Genomic DNA, 18,092 nt, shown 5'->3' on the forward strand with positions numbered 1-18,092 from the left:
CCATTGCTAAAACTTGATTTTCCTGATAAGTACATGGATGGGTTTGCATGTTTCAGAAGCCTGACTAATGTATGATAAAGCTAAAATAACCATCAATAGACAAATGGCTATCTGTGTTTAACTAAAATATGCACCAGTGGCCTGAGCAATAGATTTGTAGATCTCTCAAAGTAAAATTTGCAAAAGATTGATTTAATAATCCTTTGGATAAATTGAGTACAGGCAATGAAAAATTAGACTATAATTGAAACAAATGAGCTCCTGCCACCTAAAATAATGTGAATGGATTGTATATAAACAACGTTCTGTGGCTGTAACTCATATGCAGACTAGAAGAGAGTACACAGCCTATAAATGGAATATTCTAGCACCTATATAAAATATATAAGTAAAACCTTATCTCTTCTTCTGTGCTTTTTCCTGTCTGTGCCTTTAGTCCTGTATGTGAATCAAGCCTTCATTGCTTTTAGAATGACTGAAAATCTACACTGATGCTCAGAATTTTTTTTAAGATTAGAGTTTCATACAGGTCACAGATATTATGACACTTGAGTTCCCAAACTTTCCAGGTCTTAGGAGACATTTAGGAGAGTAAGACATCAATGATCAAATCTACTGCATCGGAATATATGGTATTAAATAGAGAAGTCATTTTCAAGGAAAATACTAATAACATTCTATTACTTCTCTTTTAATAGTGATAAGCATTGCAGAGAAATGGTTAGAATAGAAATTATAGCACATAAAACTCATTATTGTTTCTCTAGGAAGCATTTAATGCCAACAGCACCATGAGACTCACATAGATTATAGAAATATCCATGAATGGTGAGCAGATTCTAGCTAAAACTACTATTAAAGAGACTCATGTGGCTCTCTATCCTCAGGTTCCAATACGAGTCTATTGCATGTTTATATCCCTTGAATTCTGAGAATCAGGTTCTATAGGGAGGATCCTGCAATTAGAAGATATTTCTTAGTCTAATGTTTGTTGTTTACCTCTAAGTTGGGAGGTTTTTACTTGGAGAAGGAATTATTTCATCATCTTACAGAGTCTTAGATCAATGTTGACTCACCTTCCTACTCAGTATGGAGAACTCTCTGAAGAGGTGCGATTTGTGACACGGTTTCTTTGAGTTGAGTAATAGATGTTGCTGCATGAGACTTTTGACTCTGTTAATTCTAGGAAGAGTGTATACCATCCCTGGTTAACTTCCCATGTTGCTCAGATTGCAGTGTACAGTTTGAATGGATATAAAAGACTGCTTTATTACCCCTGATGCACAGAGTCAGAAGATAGAAAGTGAGTCACTGGAAATCATGTCTCCTGTAGTTAATTGCAAATTAACAGTGCACTCCACTTCTAGGTAAAGGTCAGGGAGTGTTAAAGACTGGACAGAGAAATGGCAAAGAGTCATGTGATAATTCAATTCTGCTCTCTGCTATCTTCCCAGAGGATGATGAGGGATCATGAAAAGTTGAAGGAGGCCACCATAGCCACTTTTTTGCAGGCAATACAGAATTGAAGTGTGGGTATTTAAAAGTAAAGTTCCTAGTGTTTGTCTTGAACACAACAATCTTGTAAATCTATTTTTTTCAAATTGATTTAAAATATGAGGAAAGAGATGAATTTGGTTTATATTACAACTAAATGATCTCATTTCAGTCAACAGTTTCATGGACAGATTTAATCTGGTTTTGCACTAAAGTTTAAATTGAGAAAATATACCTGTATGTCCTATTAGTAATCTTGGATTAATTTGATGCGTTTTCTCTTGTATGGTTATTTTTTAGTTATTTGTCATGTAGGATTGTGAATTTGCTTCAAATCTATTCAGTTGCCAAGAGTAAAGAATAACCAGGTTCAAATTCCCAGCACCCCATTACTCACTCCCTGCTGTGTAATTCTGTGTCCCTGTATGATAGATATTCTATGAAAAAAACTTTAAATGAAAGATGCTGTATATGGCTTGCAAATATCTTCTCTGACTTTCAGCACCAAGTAGAATTGATCTTAAAATACTAAATGCCATAAAAATTAGCTTAAACAGAATTTCACACACCCAAACACTCCACAAAATTACGAAAATACCCAATCAAAGCCAGAAAACACAATTTGTGCCTTAAAATGTGATTTATTGAAAATAGGAGAAAGGTGATCTCAGTTACTGCACACAATTACCCAAAATGATGACATTTTCAGAGGAATCCATTTAAAGACTTTTAAAACAAATTTTCCATAATAGAAACTTGTTAAAAACCTTGATTCTCTCTGCTCAGATGATGTAACTGGAATTTAGAAAAAAGAATCTGTCTAGGGAAAGTTAGCCTAAGGAAGGGTGCTATGCGATCTAATGTGTAGTAGACAACTGAAGATGAATCGTAGCCCTCTATGTGAGATTTTTTTCTACTCTAAAACAGCAGTCAAGCTTTTAGGGAAGACGCAGGCTCCATAGGATGGACGGAGAGACATAAAGAGGATGGAGAATGGAGGGTCCAGTCACATCTGTAAGTAGAGATGAAAATATATATGGTTAGCTATATTATGCCTCTTTGTGAAGGGAGAGAAATTGTTTTGATTTTATACAATTTGCTAGTCATTTTATTTTTATATCACACTAGCATGTTAGTTAACTTTTGTTTCTCTACTAAATATACACATCGCTCCTGGTTTATTTTGACTTGCACTGAATTTGTTATTAAGCTATAACTCTTTGTGTTATTTTTATAGATACAACCAGGAAAATATAATAAAAGTGTCACATAGGCCAGAAGATTATCATTTTTATTAATGTGATCTTTTGGGGAAAAATTAAGGACCATCACACACACACACACACACACACACACACACACACACACACACACACACACACACACACACGGGCAGGAAGGGGGAGGGAGAAGGGACAGTGGCTAAGGTAATTAAAACACATTTAGTTTTACTGTATAACTTGCTATTGATTCCTACTGTATTATCTTAAAGAATATGATCTTGCTATTTCATGCGTCAGAGGCACTATTCCATGAAACATTCACATATACTTGTATAGGAATTTTCTATTATTATAATTTATACTGGGAAATATTAGGTTGCTATTTAAATACATAATTAGGAAAACTCAAATTTCAAATGGTAGTAGGATGGAGGGTTTGTAAACTCACCAAGTGGTATAACTGTGGAGTTCCTGAGAGTTGTCTTAATACCTCTGAGGGAAAAATTATTAACATCATTAGATGAATTTATTCAATAGTAAAATTTTAATGAGAAGAATGATGGTTACTTATTAAGTATCTGTTTTTATAATATTTTCTTGACAAAAAATTACTAAAATTGATCATCTTAAGGATAAGGGAAAAAAGTATTACCATAGTATTTCAAATGAGCAAAAGGACAGGAGTTGAATTCAGGATGGGCACATGCTTAGATAAGTGCTTTTTTTCACACACATAGTATTTATATTAATCACATGCATACACAGAAGGAGAGTGCTTAGAGATTAGAAAAACCAAAGCACAGAAGGAAAGCGCTTAGAGAGTAGTAAAACCAAAGTACTGTGTTTACTGCGAGTCAGCAGATGTTTTTGTTTCCATCATTAAAATGTGTCTCACTAACTGTAGAATTCTGCTCTTTGTGTTACTGAGCAAGGATTTTGAGTCTCAGAAACTAGAAAGCATGCATTCATCACTGACTTGTCATTTTTATTCTAAATATTTTCTTACAGATATTCCTTAAGGTTCATTGCTTCCTTTGTTAACCTCAATGTGTCAGTGTTCATTAATTTTCATAAACTTACCACCACACATTGGTGTTTTCAGCATCCTTGGGGGCAATGGGCTTGAAGGTGTTAAGAACAGCTTCAGGGGTAAGGTACTGCATGTCTTGTGGAAAGTAAAGCCAAAGGGGATAGGCGCCATATTGGGAGAGTTGTGGGAAAGACTGGAGGGAAAACAAAACAAACTGTGTGAGCAATTGCTGTTAGTGTCTCTGAGGAGCTGAGTCACATTCACTTCACAAGGTCACTATTGACAACTGAATCCCAAGGACCAGAGTTCTCCACAGTCACGATTATCTGAGCCCCAGCCCCCAAATAATAGCATGAGTCTCTCTAGCTCTTAATTAAAAACTTGTTGATATTTTAACTACAAAAATTAATTTTGCTAACTGAAATCTGTTTTAGTTCCCTTAAGAACTTTGATATCAAAAGAAGAGTCCTTTATCCAAGGTCAATATAGTTTTCCCCTGAATGTTTATTTGGCAGAAAAAAGTTCTCTGAATGTTAGTTTGGTGCCATTCCCAGGAGCTAGTTTGGGATATAAAAACATATATTTCATTCTGAAATATTGAACTATTCCTATACATATATATATGTATATATATATAATTGGAATACATAATATTGGATATTCTATTATTGGAATAATATTGGAATATATAATATTTAAATATTGTATTATCTGTATTATCTATATATTATCTATATATAAGTGGAAGTTATATTTTATGAATCCAGGAATAAAGTCGAAAACATCTCAAATTTTTTGTGAACATTTATATAAATAATAAATCAAAAACTATATATTAAAATTTCTACCTTTCTTATTGATACACATGAATAAAATGAAGTTAAATAATAAAGCAACTGACCTGAACAGAGAACTGGGCCTTGGTGGAGAGGGAGAAAAAAACAATTTTTGTAAGTCAAATATAACTGGGCACCATAGAGAGTAAATTACTGTACCAAAATTATAAATAATAAAATCTATCTGTGTCCATTTACATCGTCTTTTAAAAGTTGTATGGAAGGTTGAATCTAATACATCCGTTACACTTTAAGTAAAACAAATGACTGCCTCTAATTTGCTTTTACTGTGAGCACTGAAAGGGATTGGAGCATTCAAGAGTGCAATGAAGGCAACAAGAGACACACCGATGAGACATTACGAAGCTGATTAATTACTACAGTATTTAAAATCTTAAATTTAGCCAGAATCATATTCATAGAAAGAAAATTCCATCACTCTTCTACACATTCCTTTCAGTATTAGACTGTTCTATGAGAGACATAGAAGGGAAGCCATCAATGGCCCACAGTCTCAGACTGGAAGACAGAGCAACTTCTTTTAAAAGTAGAGGCGTATGCAAGCACTAGAAACATAAAGACGTGGGAATTGGGGGAGATGGAAATCGACAGACATATTAATTTCCCACAAGTGAGACACAGTGTACATGTAGATAGGGAATCTAAATTCTTTCCATGGCAGAACTGCATTTGGACAATAGGGTATCAAATTGGAATTTTTATAACTTAAAGTTAGAAACTTGAACGGAAACTATTGTCATTCAGAGATGACTAAAGAATTAGTCCCTCATTTTCATTTGGCAACTTAGATCTTTCACAGCAAGACCAGAACTGTCACTGGATACCCTGTCAGTAGCCAACAGCTAGGAAATTCTGGAATGAATACGTGTATAACCAATATGCATATACCAATATACATAATAGACTATGGAATCGTTACATATGCACTCTCTCTCTCTCTGTCACACACACACACACACACACACACACACACAAACACAAACACAAACACAAACACAAACACAAACACACACACACCAAAGATGAGGCTTTACCTGATCCACTACACTCATAGGATGTCTCTGGAAAGAGAAAAGAATATCAGAATTACCTTTTAGGATCTATTAACACTGTAAGGACAAAATAAATTGTCCTTGAGATTCTTTAGTGATTTTGGAACTGACCCTTGGTTTTTAATTATCCTGCTGTTTAATTATCCATTGACATTTCTTTTCTATAAGACACAGAATCATCCCTGACGATCACCAACACATTATGTTGTGAGTTCCTGTTAGAAAACTCCACACTTGGTATGCAATTGTCTAGTGGTTTGCCCGAGTCAGAACTGCTATGCAACACCTGTTTGGTAGGAACTGATTTCAACTTTAATTTCAGAGACACTTTAGAACCAATGGCGTACAGAGTACAGCAGACAGTATCCACTCTGGATGACTGATAAATTCACCTTATAGGTGATAAAATAGAAAGTTGGAGGGTTTTGTCACAATCCCTCCAGAATCTAGAGTCAGTCTAGATGGTCTCTTTAAAGAATAGTGTGTCAATAAGAAAATCTCCTGATTAAGGGAACACGAGTAAAACTGAACACAGCATGCCTAAACCACATTCAGTTTGACAATTAGAAATCTATAGGTATAGTTGTGTGACCATAAAATAAGTCTTGACAGAAATAAATGCAACTATAGATAGTTACCCTACATAGCGCTTGTGATTATAACTGTACTGCCCAAAGGAGACAAGATATGCATAAAGTGAGATTAGCCTTTTTGTGCTCAAAGTTATGAGAGAGAAAGAGACAGAGACAAAGAGACAGAGACAAAGAGAGACAGAGACAGACAGGGACAGACAGGGACACAGAGAGAGACAGTGACCAAGACAGACAGGGACAGGGACACAGAGAGAGACAGTGACCAAGACAGACAGGGAGAGACTGAGACAGAGAGAGGTAGAGACAAAGACAGAGAGTCAGAGAGAGAAAGAGAGACAGAAAGACAGAGACACAGAGAAAAGAATCTATTCAAGAATATGAAGGTATTTTAAGCGAAGACTTAATATGACATTAATATCTCATAATAAAGAAAAAATACTACCATCTGAACTTGGCTGTATGCATTCATCCTGTAAGGTTGTTCCTGTATTAAAGAAAATATATTCTAGATTAGTGAGATATCTGACAGCATACAACTGTGCTCGCTATGATGAACCATCCAAAGAAACTTGTACATCCAAGTAATTTGGATCTCTACATCCAAGTAATTGACTGTACACTATCAAAAAATTTGTACGCATTATTAATTCTATGCTCAGATTCCTGAAAAAATCTAAATATTTTATATTTAGAGTGCATAAATAAATGTCAGCTAAGGGTACGTTTGCTCTAGTATAGAAAAATAAATAGTGAATAAATTTTATTCTCTGGAATAAATAAGAGTAAATAAATTCTCTAAGACTATATTTTCTTTTCATACCCATTTGTAACACTATTAATATTTTCTTTGGTAAGTGTAAATGAAAATGTTACCATATTTGGATAGTAGACCTGGCTCAGTCTTGGATGATGTTTCTGTGTTAAAAAAAGAAAGCATATGTTGTAAAAGTGTAACACATAACATAAACATTAAAATATTTTGAATTTACTTATTTATCTCACTTGGGCAAAGACAGATTACCAAAGGTAAATTTTTTTCTTTTAGTAAATTGATTTTATTCATTTAAGAATAGTCAACAATTGGTGTGTGCACTTGGTTTTACTTAGAAATTGTAACAAATGCTATGAACTAGCATGACAATCCTGTGCAAAACCAGGATGCTTCTAAAATCTGTTAAGTGTGTTATAGAGCCTGGCATGCATAGCTAGGACACCAAAATGCTGTGACCAGCTAATTTCTGAGCAAGGCAATGATTTTCATATTGGAGACATAAATGTTTTTTGCAGATTTATTCTAAATGTAAGCAACCCCAAAACTAGAGCAACAATATGGATTTCATGATTGTGTAAAACATAATGGAAATATTAAAATAGTTTATACTTAGTAACAAAATCTTACCTGTGCCAGGGAAGCTTGCTAAAAAAGAAAATAAGTTTCCTTTAGTATATTGATTGACAGAGAATTTGCATTGGCATAGTATTTGAGATATGTTAAAATAAGGTTAGTAAGAAAAAAAATATCTTACCTGTGCCAGGGAAGCTTGCTAAAGAAGAAAAATAAACCTCATTTAGTAGGTTAGCTTACCGATTGACATAGAATTTGTACTAGCATAGTGTTTGAGATAAATTAAAATAATTTAGATTTAGATAAGTAAGATAAAGTCTTACCTGTGCCAGGGAAGCTTGCTAAAGAAGAAAAATAGCATTCTTTAGTATACTGATTGGCATAGAATATGTATTGGCATAGTGTTTGAGATAAAGTAAAATAATTTAGATATAGTTAAAAAAATAAATCTCACCTGTGCCAGGGCAGCTTGCTAAAAAGGAAAATAAGTCTCCTTCAGTACTTTAGTATATTGATCGGCATAGAATTTGTATTGGTATCATATTTGTGATGAATTAAAATAATTTAGATTTGGTTTTAACAAGTCTTACCTGTGCCAGGGAAGGTTGCTGAAAAAGAAAAAAGTAAGTCTCCTTTTAGTATATTGATTGACATAAAATATGTATTTGAGATAAATTAAAATAATATTCATTTAATAAAAAATCTTACCTGGGCCAGGAGAGCTTGCTAAGGAAGAAAAATAAGTGACTCTTAGTATATTGACATAGATTTTGTATTGGCATAATTATGAGAAATATTAAAATAATTTATATTTAGTAAAAAAAATTACCTGGGCCAAGGAAGCTTGCTAAAGAAGAAAAATAAGTTTCATTTTGGTAAATCGATTGACACATAATTTGTATTGACATAATATTTGATAAATATTAAAATAATATAGATTTACTAAAAACTCACCTGAGCCAGGGAAGCTTGCTAAGGAGGAAAAATAATCCTCCTTTTAGTATATCAATTGACACATAATTTGTATTGGCATAATATTGGATAAATATTAAAATAATTTATATTTAGTAAAACATCTCACCTGAGCCAGTGAAGCTTGCTAAGGAAGAAAAATAAGTGTCTTTTTAGTGTATTGATTGAAATAGTATTTATATTGGAATAATATTTAACATAAACTTCACAAATGTTAATTCTTCTAGCAACTAAGTATGTTTAAATTTAACTCAGCCTTGAGAAGTCCACGTTCACTTCAGAGTGTATAATAATATCTTGAATTTCTCTCCCTGATTCTTTAATGTCATGTTTATATCAAAAAATTAATAAGCTTGAGGCAGAGTGCCTCAGGAAAAAGTAGAAAGGGTAAACTTACATGCTGATATTCAGATCAATAATTGGCTAATTATTATTTATGTTAAAGCTAGAATAAATAGGCCTTAGAGAAAAGTAAAACCAAGTAGATGTAAATAAAACTCATTTACTTTATTTCTATAATGTAATATGGAGTTGCATGATAATGAATAAAACGTTACCTGGAGAAGTTGGCTGTATTTAATCTGTCTCTGAAGCTGTTCCTGTGTAAAATGAAAAAAAATTTTTTTCTCAATTTTCTGTATATAATTCAGTAGTTTTAGATAGTAAAATTGTATTGTCTTTTTCTGTGACTAAGGGTAGACAAATTATTAATCATATATTAGTACCCCTTTTGTCACAAATTTATTTCTTTTATAATCATTAAAAAGTTTTCTATAAAAATTTGCTTTAATTCAAATCATAATGCGGATATCGCTAAGTCATTTACATTTGCAGTATCTCTCAGGCTGGATAACCATAGGATGGAAAATTCTATTTGCTTTTCTTACTTTAAAAATTAGGTTTTACAAAGAATTTAGAGTGCTTCATGAGCCAAGTTAAAATGTTTCTACAGCTAATTTAAATTTATGTAGGGATTACCATATGTTACTGTTAACACATTAATAGTAATTTAATGTTTGTTTTCATAAGACACAGTGAATGCATCAAAGTGGTTGAAAGTGCAGCTTCAACTGGAGGTTGTTTGACAAATTAACATGTAACCATTTAGGGAGAGTGTCATTCAGATTCAAAGGTGACAAACCATGACACTTTAAAGTCTTTAGCTGAAATGAAAGAATCTAAAACCTAGGATAGATGTTAACTTTAGACGTTGGCGATTGGCCATTTAGATTTCATGAGACTACATATTGCAACTCAGGCTGATATCAAGGAGATAGAGCAGTAATATAATGTTCTCACTCATTGTTGACTCTGCTTTTGACAGATTCACTGAAGTCTTACCAGGGTGCATCGGTTGAGTATTTCTTTGTTTGCAATGTTTTTCTGCTAAAATAAAAAAAAAAGGAGGCAGCTATGTGAAGGTTGTCTTGTTATACTTTTTTGAACCTAGGTTAAGAATAGCATATTGTTAACTTATTTTAAATATAGCAAACATATCCTACCTCAGTAGCACTGGGAATAGCATCCTTGGATTCCTAACAAAATGAGGAAAATAAAGGTTTATAGTTAGGACATAGTGTTATTTGAGTTGTTATAGTAATAAAGCAAATACTGTATTACTGAATTATTGCTCTAAACCCATCTTAGGACAAAAGCTGCTGGATGACACGATGAAGTTGCTGATTTGAGCTGCACTTTATGCTCATACTCCCTGTCTTCTTGTCACTACTTTCCTTGGACATTGCTCAGAATGTTGTGACAGACAGAAATAACCTGTACAAAATATAACTATCCCCTTGTCCTATATTTTATTTTGATACCTGGAAATTTCACTCAGAAAAATCAAAGTATTGAATCCAGCATCTTCTCTGTCTACGGTTCTTTTCCTATGTTGGTGAGAGGCAATGACTGAATACTACTTATCCTATCTCAGAGTCAGCACAATCTATCCGAGTGACTTCTATACTCAACCTAAGACACACACACAGTTCATTTGGAAGTTATCACTTAAAGAGCTCAAGCTCTATTAAAAAAAATCTGAAAATGACCAAGAAGGACACTAAATATACAAATAAATAATCAAAAGGAGGGACACTGCACATGGCCCAGAAATAATCTTTGAATTTATCTTTGACAAGTAGTGGCTTTCTTATATTTTTTGGATGATAATTTCATACTAAAATCAATATAATGTCACATTCAGAGAATCGAAGGCAAGGGGATCATATGTTGTAGGTACATATCGTGCAACTGTTGACAAATATCTCCCAGTTAACGGATTGGATCTTGGAGTGAAAACGGAGTCTTTACCTCGCTTGATGAGCTGCTTGAGGAGGAATCTTCCTGTGAAGGGGAGGAAAATGAGCATCATGACCTCTGGAAGGGTTTAGAATTTGAAGAAAACAATTCCATGGCTCAGGAAGGGTTATTTTAGTGTAGAAACAAACTATGCAAAAGGATTCATAGCCAATATAAGGTATTTTCTTATAAATTTTACTTGAGAATTATGTGAGGGAAACTAATAACTCAGCAAGCAAGAAAGCTCTAAACAGTCATTTTTATCTATTTAAACAATGACAACTATCATTTTATAAATGCAAAATTTATGTATTTTTTGATACAATGAAAATTAAAAGAATAGTATCCTGCAAGGTTATTTAAGACAGGGTAAGTGTTTATTCCTATATACTTTGGCCATACTTGGTACGAATAAACATAAAATATTAATAATAATGTCTCATGGGAATACAATTTGAGTAAATTAGATTCAAATCACATACCCTTTGGCATAGTTAATGCTTTCTTCTAAGCATACTTAATTTCATCTCCAATAATCCATTTCAGAAGATTAATTTTAATATTCTACTGATTTTTGTGTCTACACATAACAGGCGATGGAGTTTCTTCTCATATTTCACAGTAAGCAGGGCAGCGCACTGAGCCTAGGTTGCTATTAAGTGGATCCCTTGTTTCAGTGCTGTACTCAAGCTTAGAAAAAAGGGTTCTGGCTCCCATATGTCAGCAAAGTGTTCTGCAGTCTCTGAATCTGAAGCACACTTTGCCTCTTAGATATAATTTCAATAAATAAGCAAATCTTCTTTTTATTTTATGACTACTATTTAAAGGCTAAAACGTATACTTCCAATTATAACCAGAACACAATGTGTATTCTTTATTCATGAAGTGGAGCGCACTTCTCTAGGAAGTTCAAGAAATAAAATACTTCTAAGTTCATTTTCCTAAGGTGTGCAGCTTAAGGTAACTTGCTTAAAATGCAGCATCCTCTTAAAAAATATGTGCAACGAATATTGTGTGGTTCCTGAAAATGACAGCCTCACCTGAGCACTTGCCATTGCTTGTTCCTAAGGAAAAGAAACAAGAAGTTTTATGTTGTTTTTCATGACAAACGCTCACTCAAAACTAACTGCTACCAACTCAAGTAGATGCTAGCAAAAACTAAAAACCCAGGACAGAATCTCAGAAACGAGGGAAACAAACAAAACATGCTAAACTGAAGTCTCCCCATTCGTAATTTGCATTTCAGAGATTAAGTCAAGTCTTTTGAGCTCTTCTACTTTGCCAGTGACTATGAACATATTAATGTATCTGTGAACAGTGCAACCTTTTGTTTTCTTTTAACTTGACTTCTGAACATTGAGGAGAAACACTGTATAAAAGGCACATAATAAATAAAAATGGACTTGAGTGGAGCGTGCCTCAAGGGAGCATAAATACTTAAGAAATTATTTTTTCTACTTAATATCCTGTGCCCAGGTTTTAGCACCACCGTAGTAGAAAGACACCTTCCTCCCCAGAACTGAAGTTCAAAATATCAGGATTGGCCTGTCATCTACCTAATTCCAGCAAACCTGTAACAGTATCTTTTCTTCCTAGGTATTAGAGCTATTTGGAGAACTATCTGAATTATTCTCTCCTTTGGAGAAGGTAACTTTATTATGTGTTTTTCCCCTGTTACTCAGTGGAGTAGATTTAAAGCAAAGAGCTTTACCTCAGCTGATGAGTCCATAGTTATCTGTAAGAAAAGGTTTTAGTCATTAAATAGATTTTTAAAAAAATTGCACACCCTTGAGCTTAATCATTTTGAGAACTGTAGGCTCTTTTAATACTGAATTTTTATAAAAATGAGTGAACAATCAGTCAAGCTTAAAGGCTGTGATCAGTGAAAGAATACTGAAGTTTCACGATGTAAACTGTGCTTGGGCAATATGTCACACTTTTAATCATCCCTGCCAATGCTTTCTTTCAGCCTTCACAGTACATGAAAATTATGGACTATACTGTAAATGCATTTATTCCTTTAGTCATAACATGGTATGTATATCTTATTTCATCATGGTTGTTATTTAAGTCCATAAAACCAGAAGCCCTCCAAGGTATCAATAGAATCCATTAGTCAGTTTGAATGTGTGATTGACAGGTTTAATGACAGTGCAATGCCATAGGCAGTAGAGACAAAAGTGTTCTTAGGCTATGTAAATTCATATTTTGTCACATTATTTTGTGGAAAACATTAGTACCTTGATTTCATTATCCTGTTCTGTCAGAAGCTCTCTCTGCTGTAAAAGCAAAGTTTAACATGTATAACACAAATTTAAGTCACAGATTTTAACAATAGTTTAAAATTTATAGATATGTCTTACTCTGTTCAGGTTGTTGACGAACTCCTTATCATTAGAAAAGAAAGAAAAACAGTATTAGCAGAAAGGACATAACTATTGGAAATCTGTAATCAAGTCCCACTTCCTTTTGCAAATCTAAAAATCAATCTATTTTCCATTAATGTCCCAGTGTTTCTTGTCATATCAATACATATCTAAACATATGTGTTTCTTCACTGTTCTACCTTTGGATGTGCTATAAGTAAATGAACTCTTAAATATTTTCAATATGCGAGTTATATTGAATTAATACTTAAGTACCCATTTTATCTCTGCACTATACTCCACAGAGTCATTCTGACCTATCTTTTTTTTTTAGAATTATTTATTTTTTATGTATATGAGTACACTGTAACTATCTTCAGACACACCAGAAGAGGGCCTCATCCCATTACAGATGGTTGGGAGCCACCATGTGGTTGCCGGAGATTGAACTCAGGACCTCTGGAAGAGCAGCCAGTGCTCTTAACCACTGAGCCATCTCTCCAGCCCCATTCTGGCCTATCATAAGTCTACTTCTTAGTCTTGCTGTGCCAGTTCAGCTCAGGTTTGGACAGTCGTGCTGAAGAGTATGGGTGTGGCTTCTGATAATAAGAGATGTAAACATGGACAGTTGAAGACCCAAGAGGCCTCAACCGTGCACAAGGAACCACAGACAATTATACGATGCCAAAAGAATGAGAAATAGTCTTTCCCAGGGAAGAGCACACTAATTGCTTCTCCAATACCAAGTTACCAGCACTGCAAACATACATATAATATATTTCCCTTGAGTACATTGTACTTACATACTTAAGAATATGTGTATGCACGTGCATTTGTTTGTATGTATGTACACATGTATGTATGTACATACATATGCATGTATGTATGTATGTATGTATGTAGCAATTAATGAAGAAAGAAAGAAGAGTGGGGACAGCTACTAGAGAGGATTTGAAGAGAGAAAAGAGAAGGGGAAATGATTTAATTATTAAAATATCAAAAATAAAGGAAATAATTAAATATATTTATGTTAAAAACTCATTTAGACAATGTTGAGTTAGCCATCAAGTCTTTTAAATAATGTGATTCCATTAGAATTTGATACCCTTATATTCAACAAATAAATAACATTTTTAAGAGCTGAAACACATGTGAGACTCATTCATGCTCCCAGAATATCATATTTGTGAGCATGGAAATTTGAACTGCTAAACGGAAAGAAAAGACAAGTATTTTTGTCAGAAGTAACGTTTTGGGCATAAATTAAAATTAAAATCTACTTTTTAATGAATGAAAAGGAAAAATTCAATTCAAGGAAAAATTGTTTTTATAAGTGAAATATGCTTTGTTTTATCCATTTGTTGAGGACAAAGTATTGTGGCACATGCATGGAAATTGTATAATGAAGCCTGCTACTTTGCAGGTTAACCTAAAAGGAATCAGTTTTCTTCTAAGAGTGTGTTTGTGTGTTAAGAACTGGAAACACTTACCTCATTAAGACTGAGATACTTTGGTTGTTTAACAATTTCCTGTTCCTATGGGAATTAAAATTTGAAGTATAAAATGATAGGCTGACCACTAAGCATGTCCATGTGCTGAGACATATCATTCCATTTATAGGAGGGTGAATTTCTAAACACACACACATACACACACACACCACAAACACACACACACACACACACACACACACACACACACACACACACACACTAAATTTGTTCCTCAGAGGAATCTAAGTGCTTAATTTATTTGAGTAAATCAATAGATTCTTAGGTAAAAGGTAAACCTCTAATTTAAGTTTTACACACTATGTCAAAAATCTAAAGAGAAACCTTAACTGGTTCCTGTTTTATTAAACCTGCAAAGCGTCGGTTTTCTAATATGTCCAACAAAGACTCGCATATCAATTGAATCAAGACAGAATTGAGAGGGTAGTCCAGGGATCTGAACACTTGGGTACTGTTGAAGGTCTATAAAACTACATGCAGAAGACATTCCACATCTAAGATGGCTGACTGAAGGACTGAGGAGTTCGGAGGTGTGTGGGTGTGGCTCCCTGTGCCGGTTGCTTACCTCACTGCTGCTATTCTCTTGCTGAGTCTGCAAGGAATAAATGATGACATGGCATTAGTCCATACACTGGAAAGAATGGTGGCTTAATGCCTGTTGCAGGGACTATTGTAGAGATAATTCACGATTCACTATGTAAAACTAGAGCAGATTTAGAGTCACAAACAGTAAATGGAAGAGAATATATTAATATGTTAACATAATCTATTTTGCTATTCCTTGTGAATAAGTACTTGAAATAGTTCTCTCTTGTGTGTGAAAGTGTATGTGCTGTGTGTGTGTGTGTGTGTGTGTGTGTGTGTGTGTGTGTGTGTGTGTGTAAGTGGGCATTTTCATGCCATGGTACATGTGTGGAGGACAAGGGACAACCTTACGGATTGAAGATTGGTGTTTCCCTTTCTCACTTGGGCTCCTGGGACTGGGAACTCACTCTACAATTGCATGATATCCACATTTACCTGCCGAGTCAACTCCCTGACCCTATGTGCTCTTTTATAAAAAGTATGGTTAACATAATTCATCTTGTATGTATTAATATTTTCACTGAAATGATACCACCACCACCACCACCACCACCACCACCACCACCACCACCACCACCCCAGAAAAGGTGCAAGTGTCTTTTACTGGGAAATAAAGATGGACTTTATCTCTTTTGAGTCCCGTGATTAGAGAAAGTTCTTGAAGAGCAGAATACAGTACTTACTTGACTGCTGACTGCATTTCTACGATGAGCTCTCTGAAAAGTAAGAGAGGAATTTTAAAGCCTAATACTAAACAGTCAAAATATCAACAGCACACATTACCTGAAATTGCTATGTAAGAAAAATCTTTAACAATAATATTAAAATTTGTCAGAATACAAGAAGAAATAATTATTTTATTGACAGATATGGGGAAAAATAGTTTATGTGTTGTCTTGAAATTTTGGTAGAGAACCGAGAAAACTATGTAAAATGCCTAAATGTAAAACTCTTCAGTTAGTTTTAATTGGTTCTAAATAATATTTTAGTTTTCTGGAGAATTTATAGTAGATGAGATTTAAAAATAGTTTTAAAACATTATACTAATTAGGGGGCAAAGTGTGTAGTATCCTAACTAAATTTTTGTCATAATTGCATTTTATCATCAAATATACTACATAATTATTTAAATATACAATTGACAGTAAAAATAACTGCTGAATTTAGTTAAATGATGACATCTACAGGTACAACACCTTTTTTTTGGTGTATGGGTTTTCTACTCCTTGGAAAATCATTCTGATACAAGGCCCCTCAAATGAGAATTTGATTATGTAGAATATTCTAGAATAAAAGTCTCTTTGTCATACTTGGTAAAGAAATATCATATGTCCCTGAAATGCTTAGAAGGCCATTTATGTGCTATATGAGGGAAGTGAGCCTCATTACCTCCTGTCATGATATTTACAACTAGACAACGTGTTACTTCTTTCTTACTTTTATTTGCTGTTTTCATTGTGATTTTATTCAATTTCTAGTAGGACATGTGACTTGTAGTTTTAGATTTGGACAGATTGCATAATGTGACCAAATGTGATATCATAATCTATTCCTAATTCTGACTACAGTTGTGAGCGATCATGACATACTTAGGGGTTTTCCCTGTAGGGGTCTCAGGTGTGAACAGGTAGCAGACCATTTCGAACAAGAGGGCAGAACGTATTATTCACTATACTCACAGGCAGAGCAAGAGCAGCAGCCACGAGGCAGGTGAGGATAAGAAGTTTCATGGTTGCTAAGATCTGTGTTGAAAAAGGAGCGAGAAAAAGTTAGAACTTGTCTTCATAATTTTTTTCTTGACCGTTTAACAAAGGAGTAATTATTATGGTAAGAGTAAATCAACTTGATACATGATAGCTCCGAAAGCATAAGATGCTTAGTTATGCGAGCAAAATGAGTGTTTATCACTCTTGTCATCTTAATTCTTTTAATTTTAAATTATATTTATTTATTCTTACCCCCAATCCTTTCTCTCTGATCCTTTGTATGGCCGCAGCATATGTGTGTATATGTCAGAGAAGAACTTGAGAGGTCAGGATTTAAAGTCAGTTCTTCCCTCTAACATGTGAAGTCAGAGGATGAAACGCCAGTGCCTGCCTCTGTGGTAAATGTCTATACATGTTGAGCAATCTTGCCTGCCCTTTCTTAGATCTTATGTCATCCAGAAACACCAAATTTCCATTATTTTTACTTACTGTCTAAAAATAATTTGATATTTAATGTGCCATTCTTTCTAAGATGGGAAAGTCTTTAAAAACAATTAGAAAGAACAGTTCTTTTCAAATCACCACATTTGCAAAGTGGGAAGAAAAAAAAGAAAGAAAGAAAGAAAGAAAACCCAACAGTAATTTGCTTAAATCTGAAATTCTTTGAAAAAGTATCTTCCATGTAAATCAACTTGAAACATTCTATTCTTTGATTCTTTGTGGAAATTCTCTCAGCTAATATTGTTTACACAGCCAATTACTTTTAAAAGCATTTGCTATGATTTTATTATGCAATATTTTAGTTACAAAAATTATCAAAGGTAAATTGATTTATACAAAACTATAGTGATCTCTGTCAACCTTTGAGAAGGTATTAAACTGAAAAGGCAGTTTTAAGCTCTTGGAATACTGTAACAAAGTATCAATAGTTTATAGACAGAAGACATTGTAAATACGCTCTAATTGAGAAGAAGAAGTTCGATTTATGAAATCATTGCATGTTTCTTCTGTATATAATCACAATACCTTGAACCCAAGAGTAGGGTGAGAGAAGCTGGGA

At 33.9% G+C, this 18,092-nt stretch overlaps 1 protein-coding gene across 2 annotated transcripts in view; it reads right to left on the minus strand.

The window, feature by feature from the left end:
- Positions 1-2,115: 2,115 nt before the first annotated feature.
- Csn1s1 (casein alpha s1) overlaps positions 2,116-18,092 on the minus strand; it is a 15,992-nt gene continuing 15 nt past the window's right edge. The window contains 29 exon segments of one of the 2 annotated variants that reach the window (NM_138874.2): positions 2,119-2,506; positions 3,166-3,209; positions 3,798-3,940; positions 4,649-4,666; positions 5,639-5,665; positions 6,692-6,733; positions 7,123-7,164; positions 7,649-7,666; positions 7,776-7,793; positions 7,918-7,935; positions 8,049-8,066; positions 8,185-8,202; positions 8,303-8,320; positions 8,424-8,441; positions 8,549-8,566; positions 8,676-8,693; positions 9,124-9,165; positions 9,908-9,952; positions 10,069-10,101; positions 10,877-10,909; positions 11,905-11,928; positions 12,576-12,599; positions 13,105-13,143; positions 13,228-13,251; positions 14,721-14,765; positions 15,307-15,333; positions 16,010-16,042; positions 17,006-17,068; positions 18,059-18,092. The exon segment at positions 18,059-18,092 is cut by the window's right edge and continues 15 nt beyond it. In NM_138874.2, coding sequence (NP_620229.2) covers position 3,209; positions 3,798-3,940; positions 4,649-4,666; positions 5,639-5,665; positions 6,692-6,733; positions 7,123-7,164; positions 7,649-7,666; positions 7,776-7,793; positions 7,918-7,935; positions 8,049-8,066; positions 8,185-8,202; positions 8,303-8,320; positions 8,424-8,441; positions 8,549-8,566; positions 8,676-8,693; positions 9,124-9,165; positions 9,908-9,952; positions 10,069-10,101; positions 10,877-10,909; positions 11,905-11,928; positions 12,576-12,599; positions 13,105-13,143; positions 13,228-13,251; positions 14,721-14,765; positions 15,307-15,333; positions 16,010-16,042; positions 17,006-17,056 — 855 coding nt within the window. In that variant the 5' untranslated portion in view covers positions 17,057-17,068; positions 18,059-18,092 and the 3' untranslated portion in view covers positions 2,119-2,506; positions 3,166-3,208. 2 annotated transcript variants of the gene reach the window in all.

Source organism: Rattus norvegicus, chromosome 14 (genome assembly GCF_036323735.1).
Source record: "Rattus norvegicus strain BN/NHsdMcwi chromosome 14, GRCr8, whole genome shotgun sequence".
NCBI classification, from domain to species: domain Eukaryota; kingdom Metazoa; phylum Chordata; class Mammalia; order Rodentia; family Muridae; genus Rattus; species Rattus norvegicus.